The 12,398-nt window shown below is 36.9% G+C and overlaps 2 protein-coding genes across 2 annotated transcripts in view; one reads left to right on the plus strand and one right to left on the minus strand.

The window, feature by feature from the left end:
* The window catches only part of ecd (ecdysoneless cell cycle regulator), a 54,067-nt gene extending 48,759 nt beyond the window's left edge, over window positions 1-5,308 (minus strand). The window contains exons 1-2 of the mRNA XM_071595458.1: window positions 5,053-5,308; window positions 4,644-4,761 (exon numbers count right to left, since the gene is read on the minus strand). Of these exons, the coding sequence (XP_071451559.1) occupies window positions 4,644-4,761; window positions 5,053-5,308 (374 nt within the window). The remainder of the gene's footprint in view (window positions 1-4,643; window positions 4,762-5,052) is intronic.
* A 70-nt stretch (window positions 5,309-5,378) lies between these two features.
* The window catches only part of oxt (Xylosyltransferase oxt), a 32,836-nt gene continuing 25,816 nt past the window's right edge, over window positions 5,379-12,398 (plus strand). The window contains exons 1-5 of the mRNA XM_071585219.1: window positions 5,379-5,723; window positions 5,883-6,014; window positions 8,690-8,814; window positions 10,150-10,352; window positions 10,514-10,670. Coding sequence (XP_071441320.1) covers window positions 5,538-5,723; window positions 5,883-6,014; window positions 8,690-8,814; window positions 10,150-10,352; window positions 10,514-10,670 — 803 coding nt within the window. The 5' untranslated portion in view covers window positions 5,379-5,537. The remainder of the gene's footprint in view (window positions 5,724-5,882; window positions 6,015-8,689; window positions 8,815-10,149; window positions 10,353-10,513; window positions 10,671-12,398) is intronic.

Raw genomic sequence — 12,398 nt, forward strand, 5'->3', positions numbered from 1 at the left:
CAGAAGAAATGATCAAAGAGGCATGGGAAGAACTCGAGGTAGGAATGAAAGTGGGCGGGGAATTCGTAAAATCAGTTAGGTTTGCTGATGACCAAGCTTTAGTTTGTCAGTCAGCCAAGGGGCTGCAAGCATTGCTTAGTGAATTGGAAATTCAGTGCGACAGGTATGGGATGAGAATCAATATTAATAAAACAAAGGTTATGCGATTTTCTAGAAAGAAAAAGGCCAAGCTTAACATTAAAATAGGAGGGCAAAAGCTAGAGCAGGTAGAACAGTTTACGTATCTCGGTAGTGTTTTGGACCAACACGGTCAAAGTAGTAGGGACGTAAGGAGAAGAATTGCGCTAGGCAAAGAGGCTTTCACAAGGAGGAGGGAGTTGATGACGGGGACTCTGAGTAAGGATGTTAAGAAAAGACTCGTAAAAACTTTGATATGGAGCGTAGCTATGTACGGAGCGGAAACGTGGTCATTGAAGCAGGAGGATAGACGTAGATTGGAGGCTTTTGAAATGTGGGTGTGGAGAAGAATGGAGAAGGTGAAATGGACAGAGAAGAAAACAAATGAGGAAGTACTTGGTATGGTGGGCGAAGAGAGGGGTTTGTTGGGAGCAATCCTATGGAGGCAGGAAAAGTGGATGAAGGGGGTGTTGACCGGCAGTGGGATGTTGAAGACTGTGATAGAGGGTAGAATGTTGGGCAAAAGAGGAAAGGGAAGGAACAGGATAGGGTTGTTGGACGGGATGAAGGGAGGAAGGAAGTACTCAGAGATGAAGAGGGACCTGATATAGAGTAGGATGATTGATTTTGTGTTTTGTTAGGAGTAATAAAATATTTGTTTGGTAGTTGTGTCAGTCCAAAAACCTACCTTAACCAGTAGATTACTTAAAAAAAATATATATATATATATTAGTACTGGGTGAACTCTACCATCACCTACCAAGCCAACCTTCAAGTTGAAATATATACACACACACACACACACACATATATATATATATATATATATATATATATATATATATATATATATACATATATATATATATATGTGTGTGTGTGTGTGTAAACCATAAACGCAGTCATCAACTTGAAGGTCGGCTTGGTAGGTGATGGTAGAGTTCACCCAGTACTAAACCCGACGGCGTGTGAATATTCACACATCAGGGTAGGGGGGGCAGTTTCTTTCCCTGTGCCGGTTATGGTTTCCCAGGAAGATCTGGTACCCGAAAAATCACAGCTTGGGTAGAGCTGCTGGTGCCCAGAGTGCCTTGCCCGGGAATCGAACCCGGGCGCCTCCGGTCAGCAGTCCAACGATCTACCCCCTGGACTACCGCGACTCACATATATTTTATTTATATAATTATATACTATATATATAACTATATATAATATTAGATATAATTTTAGCATATATATATAATATGTATATTATATTTATATGTATGAATTATATATACACGTATATATACATATATATAAAATAGTAACAGGATAATCACGGCGAGGCTGAAGGCACTACCACAATTTCACAAGATTCTCTTCACCCTGACGAGACCAAGATATGACTGCACTTATTCAATTGTTCCCGGCTCAACTTTGTGGAAATCCATTTTAATTAAATGAAGAATACAATGTAGAGGAAGACAGTGGAAAGATAAAATGCATTCTTCATTTAATTAATATGATTCCACTTATTAATTATCAAAGTCATCGGTAATCGCTGATATCCGCGAGTTCGGACTTCGGAGGCGATCCCAATCCTTCTCCCTGCGGTGTCCCCGCAACTGAAGCCGTAAAAGAAACTGCGGGATGAAGTAACAAGTAAAATGAGATTTGAGGCGATTTAAATGCGGTTAGACAAGAGAATGATGACAGTAAAAAGTAAATACAGAATACAAATGACGGACTTCCAGGAGTGGGTGGAGAGGGTTTTTTTTCGAGTATCTCCCTACAGAAGCGGAGATAGTTAAGATAGAGTTAATCAGGAGGAAGTGATGGAAGACAAAAACGCAATGAACTATGGAGAATGAAGAGAGAGGTCGGAGCGGGTGAACTTCGAGAGATTTTAGAAAAGCAATTATCAAATTGATAATCCTATATATTTATTGATCGACACTTTGGCGAGGATGAGATTAATAGTCCCACCTAACCCTTACATTACAGACATTACGTTGAAGACAATTATATACAACCAAACCCAAGATGGAGGAAAATCAACCTAGGCGGGAATCGAACCCGCGACCTCTGGGTGAGTAGGCAAGGACGTCACATCGCCGCCACCGAGGCCGGCAAATCCAAGATAATCGAAAATTTTCACAAACGAGTGGAATGAAGATGCCAAATTCAACGCTTCTATCACATTCCTCGAAATCAATGGACATTTGCCGAACTAAGGGTCAACGCCCTCGCTCGCTAATTAAGAGGGCGTAAGTTTGATTTCCACAAAGGGGAGTTCCTTCCGCCTAGTACTTGGGGTTGATGATTGTCCTTGCGGTAATTGACTGTTTAATATTCCAATGTATAGGCCAACGTGGCTGTCTTCGGATTAATTGTGAAATGAAAGACAAAAATCTCTCATAGAAACAAGTGTGGATCCAGGGTCAACTTACCATATCCCAACCACGCGTTGAACGGGTCGTGGAGTGAGAAAACAATGAAGTCGGCATTATTTTCCAATTGAAAGCTAACAGCTTCATTAAAATTGAAATTTATTCATGCTGTTCATGCGTTCTCGGCAATTTAAACAAGTTTTAGAACCGAATAATATAAATAACATGAAAGACATCTTCGGGAGGGAGCCTTCACCAACCCCTCCCCACTGGATTGGCGACTAAATCAACCACTACACCAGCAGCGCTCTTACTGGGTTTAAGATGGGCAAGTAGGACAGTGAGGAAGGAATAGGGGAGAAACGAAGTAGGAGATGGGATCGTAGTCGCTCAAGCCATCTCAGAAACTCAGGCGGCAACAGGTCACGGAGAATTGTGTCCGTGAATGGATAGCGTGGCCTGCAATACAACCCGTCGAGCTAATGGGGGATGACTACGTCGGGTAGGGAAAAAGGCAACACTTGAAATCTTCACCCCCCCTTGCGAGTGGAATATTTATAGGGCACGAAACCTATGAGAAACCTCTTGCTTTCGTGTTGCGATTCCAAAACGGCGCGCTTCTTGCCATCATATATAAAACTCGTCCCTCGACTTCCATCCCCAAGAAATTGGCCTCGCAAGGCCTATGATGCCAGCTTGTGACGGCGTTGGCGATCATTACCCCTGGTGAACGAGGAAACTGGCAACGAAGACGCAAACACTTAAAGATACCATGAGAATCGGAATAATAACAGCAAATGAGATGCGCAGAAAATATTTTCCAAATGAAGTCGTCACATTCTTTGAAGTAAGTGATATGTTAAATTGGTTTCACACGATAAAAATGTGTAACTTTAGGCCGATTGGTCTTCTGTGAGCATCCACTACCCAACGACGTCTGACCAAATGGCTGCAAATTTGCTTTTTCATTTCAAACAAAGCGACGACGAAGAATTCTTCTCGCCAGCTAAAACCCTCAGAAAAGGCTTGATTAAATTGTCTGAAGGTCAAACTTGGGGCATCTTGCCTTAGTTCACCTTCATTAACCCCCAAATTCCTCTGCAGTAAAACGGAGGAAGAGCTATCCCACTTAAATGGATAAATGAGCATTTCCTCACGAGGATGGGGAGCCCCGTCGATTACCTATTTATTTTTTTACACCCATTACATTAAATAAGGCTGAATCTAGGCTTGGTAACTACTTTAATCTTGTAGTCATGTGGAGAGCAAGCGTATATACCATACATTTTCACATCTTATGTATTTTATAGCGATGGGTGGGTGTCCTTTATCGAATTCACAGAAATTGCAGGGGATGCCGCGAAAATAACTTATAACGGAGTCATCCGTTAGTATGCATTAAAATGCAGACATTTCAGGGCGTAAAAATCTGATTTTACACTTAAATCTGAAATTTTACACTTTCAAATTTCTACATTATAGTTTCTCATAGTATTCATTTACAATTAACAGCTCAAGGGTATGTAAAATTTGGATAAGAACGAGAAAAGTAGTATCATGTCGATAGCCAGAACTTCTCAGGTACTACATTAACAGGATGAAAAAAAGTACTTTACAGGAAACATTTACGTAATTACAGAGAGGAACATGCATAAACATTCATTAACATCCTTCCAGAATAACCGCACAATTATCAAGCAGAATAAGACTTGGGTAAAGAAAATTAATTATTACTTAAGTACTATTCCTTCCAGAATATTAAAGCTCACAATTAAGCAATGGAAACTAAACGGCTCTGTTAATTACATATGCTTCCCATGCAAATTATGTTCCCAAAAATATATTGAACTGAATCAATTGAATTAAATTCCCGCCAAATGTCTCGGCGCTCGGCAGAGAGATCCATCATTATGTGGTCAATATAGTCAGTATTTTCCTATAGATTACCTGAAACAAATACCAGTGCATAATTCCCAATGAAAACTAGCTCCGCCAGTAAAAGAATGTGACCGAAAAAGGGACAACTATTACCAAGGTTTGATCGAGGATTACAGATATTCTTAACAAAATAAAAAGAATAAAATGGCACATTACCTTATTACAAGTCCTTTGAATTCCTTCGATAGTTGTATCAAAAGGAAAACAATAAACCATTCGTCTTCAATGTTGTCTCCATAATGAGACACTCCATACAAATGAGGAGGTAGATGCTCTGAAGCCAAAAGAATTTTCATCAAATTGATACGGAATAAAATCATTAATCACTCATACCAATCGAATTACTATAGTTCGGAGGAAAAACCACTTCATAAACATTTGGTGCTATTTCAGAACTGAGAATAATTCATTCACAAAAAAGACTATCTGACCCTGAGAATTACAAAACTAGTTTACATGAAAGACGGTACCTCCAGAGAGAATTATTGGGAGCCCTACACAAAATAAATCCGATGTAGCAGTATGAAATGGTACAAATAATATGAATGACCACGCGATTTCGTACCTGATATTCCAACATCGTCGTACTCTCGATATTTTGAAGTTTGCGCAAAAGAATACCGGGGAACGACATTAAAAGAATCCTTGTGCCATATATAACCATGGGCATATTTAGCGACAGTCGCGCTAACTTGAACTAACAATGACTCCAAGTTTGTCTTGATTTCATCTTCAGATTTTTCCTTGCACAGATCATCGTCAGGAAATAAGAAATATTCGATGAAATCCTCTTCCCTCGCGTCCTTTGTCACACTCGCCATTGTTACGAACATCTGAGGATCAAAATGGCATGCGCTCAGTCAGTCGATTCTTTCTTTTCTTATTGCTGTAATACCTCATGAAATGGTTAGTGGTGAGGGGATAGAAATATTTATGTAGTACTAATTTCACTGACTTCTCTTTAACTAATGGAATATCATAGGATTACTTAAACAGCTATATAAGCATATAGGTATCAAAACTGACAATCGCTATGACATCGCCCTAAATATGGCTGCATCGAGGACACTTGACAGTAGGTGGATTCGTAGGTATCGTGTATTTTTTCTATTAGGTAGCATTATATTAGGTTTCCAAGTCTTCCTCGCGTTCAAATTTTTCCCCATCGATGCGGGTGATGATGAACGAGCTCAAGAACACCGGGATGTGTCTGGGAGAGGCAAAATAAACATAGAGGTTTGTGGTTTATTCTCTGCCACATCATAACATGCATTATTATAAGAGAATTATGCATGTGTGCTGTATGAAACAGATTCGGGAGGGCTGAGGTTTTCACTATCGTGACTTCGAGTAATGCTTGTTTTTAATTTAATCCATTTTTGGTTGTATTCCTAGGTGCTCAATGAAATTGTTAATAACGCCGGTGGGGTATCAGCAAGGCGATTCAAAGAAAGTTACCTTGTGGATGATGAAGATGGACCTGCAAATAGCAATCCAGATAATGGAGGACCGCTGCGCAAAATTAAGGTATTCTGCCAGAAATGATCAAGTAAGATTTTGAAAATCAAGCTAATTTTGTAACAAAATATTACACGTTTTAATATTTTCGTTTGAAATGAGGAAACCACTGTTTGGCATTGAATTCTGTAAATAGGTTTTTCATATGCTTTCAGATAGTGGAAGTTGTAAAATAAAACCTGAGTTATAAAGTCATGCTTAAGGATATTTTAAGAGTATATTCAAGTTTCATGGGAGAAATTACTTCTTTCTTATGCTATGAATTCACTAAAGTCTCATATTTAGACGGAGATCTTTGAAGACTGTTTTGCACTTCGAGCTTGAAATATTACTCAATTGATATTATTTTTAAATTAGTGAATATAATTATTTACTAAGCTTGGGTAAGTGGGCAGTATAAAAGTTCCCTCCTTCATTGATATAAATTTCATTTTTTGTTATTTAATTTGTGCCGCGATTTAAAACAATAGCAGACGTTTTATTAGATATGCATTCCCAGCTCATTTCACAGTTCTGCTGACCTTAAATTTGTATAAATAACATAGGAGGGATTGCAAGGGAACAAATTTTCTTTGATTCTTAGTAAAGATTGAGGGACGATAATATAGGTGAATGATCTGCAAAGATCAGTTGTATGAGATCCCTGTGATCTGAATATAAGTGGCTGTTTTTGTAAACATAATACTGGAATTTGGTCAGATTAACATTTTTTGTAAAGGGAATTGGATTCAGTATTCAATATGGAAAGATTAAGGCTCTGAATTTCCGAAACATTACACCAGGCCAAACCTACATTTAAGGACTTGGGCAAAAGTTAATTTATTTTTAAAAATTCCCTTGAAATAAACCAACTCACAATCCTAAGCAAACTACTGACTGGATACTAGTTTCACTGAGTATCAATAATTCTGAACACATGTGCTGCTGTGATGGGTTCTAAGTAACCAAAAGTATATTTTTAGGTAAATTATTAAATAATGGGGTATGAAATATTGTTTAAATTAATAATTAGTCAATAATTATAGGATAAAGAAACTAATTTTAAAAATTGATTATTGAATTTATAGCCATAGTTTGTTGCTGGAAAATTTGTTAAATCATATTTTATGAAAAATATCGAAAGAGACAACATGTCACATGTAAATTTGATGTTATTATTTATAATTTTGTCTAATATTAAAATCCTAGTATATTTCCAAGTACAGCATGATGCATGTTTAAATGGATGAGCCATACTTTACTTCAATGATTACAAATGATTTTCTTGTAAATAAAACATCACACAATCGTGTATTACCTTCATTTCCATGCATAGACAACAGGTAGTGAATATAATTTCTGGGCCATGAACATCTGGAGTTAGTGTCTCAATATTTATCAAAATGTACGAATTTCCTTTCATCTCAAAAGAAATCCCTAGGTTGCCTCTTTGGTATATAGGTCTTGAAAAGACCATCTTTTTATTATCAGAATGCTTTCTTTCACTTGTGAAACAGTCCTAAGAGTAGTAGGAGGCCGATCAGACTTTTATCTTATGCTGTCAACATTGGTGCAAGCAATTTGAAAATCCACATGATCTTCATTGTACAAATCATTATAGTTTGTGCCTCATTTATTCATAGAAGACATCATCAGGTTTATAGTAAAAATTTAAAATAATACATCAGAATATTATAATTACTGGTCGTAAACTGGTCGTAAAATAAAATTTTATCAAGTGGAAAAGTACCATGATCAGTTATTCATTGTTTATTTTCAATTTCAATCCTTAGGTTTGTTCTTCTTCATTGTAATTTTGGTTTTGTATGTGCTCCCAGCCCAGAACATGGGCATTGGTGATTGATCTATGGGGGCCTCTATCTGCAAACTTGATAGAAATAAATACCTCACCATCCACTTTTATTCCTAGCTCAAACCCTTTCCTCGTTAACATTTATTCACGATGTATCTATTGAATTTTATTATTATTTATGAAGTTTAAATTTCTTATGGAAGGCCATTTATTGATAATCAGAGATTGGTATCAAACTACTTAGGGTACGTAAATAGGTGACTGGTGCACACTGCTTCCTAACATTCGATAAGATATGTGGAGAGATATTTTTTATAACCAGAGTATATTAAATACCAGCCTAGTCATTAGAGAGGAAATAATCATTAATACTAATGAAGTCTCTATTTCTGGAATGATATATGAAGGCATATCACGTTATACGTGTCGTAAAAAAGCCATCAAATTAATTTTGCATAGAATAAGTGACAGGTGAAAAAAATGTGTGTCACGATCCATTATCGTCTTAAGATCATCCTGTGTTCTATAATTGATTGTATTTGTAAAAAATTAAATCTAAAATTGCCCCTTGTATGTATTATATATTGTCAGCTGAAACAGATTTGAGAAAAGAAAATAGCTCTTTCACCTCTCAAGTTTATGGAAAAGGGAATTTCTAATTATGAAGTCACTTCACACAGACCCAGTTCCAAAAATTATGTAACTTATGGTCACCAAATATTACAGCGTGAGAAAAGAGAGCAGTTCCTCAGTGGAAGTGGGTGAAATATTTCTTAACACCTGAATTAGTAGAATGATGAGCATAACCTTCGATGGCTCATACTCGCAATGTTGTTCTTAACATAAAGTTCTTATTTTATTATGATATTAACATGTATAATTTTAATTATAGGTTCCTCCGGATAAGCTTGAAGAGGATGGTATTCCCCAAGGCAGCATGAAGCAAGGCAATGCAATAGCTCCCGTTAAAGGGCAAGCTATTCTAGCCACACAGCGTGCTCAGTCCTCACCTAATAAGTAAGAAAACCATATTCATTGTGTTTATCCTACAATGTTAATGCCAATGTAGTACCTTAAATTGAGACTATAATATACAAATAGGTGGGTCACAGCAGTCCAGGGGTAGAGAATTGGACTACTGACCAGAGGGCCCGGGGTCGATTCAGGCCATGCCTCTCTGGGCACCCTCGGGTCCATCGAAGCTTTATTTATTTATTACTGATTTATATGAAGAGGAGGTTAGCACCAATCTCTTAAGAAAAAGATTTTGGAATAGGACCATTAACCTTTCGGTGGATAACTAGCTTGTCTGTGCTGATAATGATTCTTAGTATTGTTTACTTTATGGAAACATCTTTCTGCATGTACATTTTAAGGATATTGAGGGAAACACTGAAACAGTCACTTTTCTGGAGAAACCTGCTGATGTACCCACAAACATGAGAATTTTCCAGTGGAAAACTCATTCGCTTTAACAAGGATGTTTTTTGTTCTGTGAAATTATAACATTTGGGTGCTGATTGGCAGGTGGTTCCTTTTAAGTTACTGATTTGGCATTTCTCACAATTTATTTGACTTTGTCAAAAGCAGTTATCCATGTGTTTAGCTGTTGACCTCAACCTTATGAGCTGTGGTGCATTGCACATGACTATGATTACTTTGTCACCTATTAGTCACAGCAAATCATCAGCATATCTTGGTCCTTAAAAGCCCTTTCTTGAAGAAATTTACTGTACTAGAGGTTGCTTCGATAATTGAACTAATTACAGCACTTGGCTGGAAATCAGAGGAATTCAGGTTCAAATCACAATCAAGGTGAATTGTTTTTGCACTGAAATTTTTGCTGCTTATAAAATCTTATAGCTTATTTGCTGCTTGATTAATAATCTAGCAACTATGTTATTTAATTATATATGCTTAAGTTAGTTCAATGGGGTACCATTTAAGATGCTATATTATTTGAGACTTACATATATCCCAATCCCTTAAACCTCTTCTTTACGGAAATAGTGTCTCCTGCTTCCTGCATTGTTACTGTCCACTTATAAGACTCAAATTTTTCTGTGTCATGAAGTGGAGAACTTTGTAATGGATTATTTAGGCTGCAATTAGGGTTCCTTTCAGTCAAGAGCCTATAGAGTAAAATAAAAATTTTTGTCAATTAATTTTTCAAGTTTTAATTCTGTGATAATATTAGCCCCTCATCCGTAAGAACATGATCTCCCCTAATCTCACATTGTATGGGACAAGAAATTTGTTTTTTTGTGTCAACTCGGCACGCATGATGTTAAATAATTAGTGACTTAGTTGTTACCCCCTTAATCTCATGTTGTCCATATAATTATTTTTCAGAACTGGGACAGGATTAGTGGTTACACTGCGTCTGGAAGAGTTAGATTTTACTCCTGAATGTGAAATAGTGGGGCGTGAAGCAGTTTCTGCCATTCATCGTGCCCGTACTCAAAGCTGTAAAAAGCTTCTTGCTGATGTTGCATGCCGAAGTCATGCAGGCACATTATATCCTACAAAATTACCGCATCTTTGTCCTGCTCCAGGTAATTAATAATATGATGTATGTGCCCAGTACTTGCTCCAAACAAAGAAATGGATTCCCTCTGAAGTATTTTAAACACTTGATTGCAGGTTTCAATTAATAAGGAATTCAAAGATAAGTACTTTATGTATATATGTTTATATAATAAAAATCTATTTTCAGGCCTTGAGGGTGGACGTTCCCTGGGCTGTTTCCAAGATGAAAAGACATTTCGCTTATTATCTGGCTACTATGCTAATCTCAAAGCCACAAACTCTCCAGCCCATTGCATCAATTTGTGCCTTCAGTCTGGCTTCCCATACGCTGGAGTCCAGTACTCGTAAGTGTGCTGAAAGTATATGTTACGGAATCTAAAATTATATTGGTCATAATTTCCCGAATATAATATTTTTCCTCCTGAACAATAGCTCAAATCACCCTGCATCTACAGTGTCAAATTGTGGTTGTGGCAGGTTTTAGACTTTAAAAAGAACCTATTTCCTGTTTGAAAAAGAATTGGCTCAAGATAATAAGTAATCAAATATGTAATATGTAACTGTGAGTGATATGTTTAGATGCCCTTGTTTAGAATGGTTGTGTGAGAGAAAAGATGGAACTAAATAGTTCATTAGGTTTTGTCGGTGTCATGTGAATTTGAAAAATGTTAACTTGAATTTTGCCAAATGATTTTTCATTTATAACAATTCATGCTGTTTATTTGATAGGTTCAATTGAATGGATTCCTTTTGGTACCATTTGTACCCAGAAATTTTCTTTTCTACTGTCACATTAACTAGAGTAAAACCCCTTATTAACAACTTTCTGGGGATCCTTGAAAAAAGTATTTGGTGGGAAAGAGCAAATTTTGGGAGAAGAAAATATGCCACTCTTACTTAATATTAAGAATCAGTCGAAAAGGGGGGATCAAGATGGTGCGGGGGCTAACGTACTGGCTTCCCACCCTGAGGGCGCGGGTTCAAATCCCGGCAGTGTTGAATATTTTTCAGAGGTACCTCGATCCCTACTTGAGGTGCTTTGTGGAGGGAACTTGAGTACGTCAGTGAGTACGCCATCCGTCGAATGGGACGTTAAACTGCAGACCCCTTGGCACCTTTTGTAAAGAGTAGGCTAATGCCGACGCCGGGTTTCTCTCCACCCTTCATCCTTTCCTGTCCATCCCCTATGGCACAAATGACCTTAGCTGTCGGTCGCCTCCCCTAAAAACTACTACTACTACTCAGTCAAAAAGGGAAAACCTAAATGGAGCATACACTATTATTCATTCCTCTACCAAATCCTCCATGGCAAATATCTTTTTCTGCGTGTGTTTTCTGTGAGTACATTTTTATATAGCGTAGCAAGTCCACTACACTTATTTCACAGAATATGGGATTTTGAACTATGGCACTGTACCAACGTGATACTGCGTGGTACGAGTCCAACTTTAAAATTCTTCCAAGAAAAGAATATTCAAGGCAATTGGCTTAAAATTCAAGAAAGCAAATTTTAATTGGTTTTTAAGGATAATATTCAAGATTAATTAAGATGATGATAAAACAAAGTTGCAAGTATTCTTAATGCCATGGACATGTGAAATATTTGTAATATGCGAAATATTTATCAAAGTGAAAATATTTGTAAAATCCAGCAGAAAGACGTAAATAGGAGACAAGATGAAAGTTTTAATTGAAATATTGTACATACAGCATATACTTACATTGGTTTACATAATAGGAAAATATGATCAGATCCAAAAAATTGTGTTAATAATAGGAAAATGTACATTCTGATTAGGGATTTTACTGTTATTCTTTCTGTCTGATACCAATGTCTATGTCATATATGCTGGATGATATTAATTCTTTATATTTATATTGATATGTAAAAGATAAAACTTTCAGTTTCCCTCTGAAATAAAGTTGCAACCCATATGAAATAAAGGAGCACAGTATGATAAACTCATTCTAAAATGTTAAATATCTGCATTAACTACTTCTATGTAAGTGAGCAGAAAGATGTTTCTGAGAGCTGTTCTATTAAAATTCCTCATAAATTAGTTGGAATAATA

The sequence above is a fragment of the Hetaerina americana genome, unplaced genomic scaffold (genome assembly GCF_022747635.1).
Source record: "Hetaerina americana unplaced genomic scaffold, ioHetAmer1.1.p SCAF_1, whole genome shotgun sequence".
Classification (NCBI taxonomy): Eukaryota; Metazoa; Arthropoda; class Insecta; order Odonata; family Calopterygidae; genus Hetaerina; species Hetaerina americana.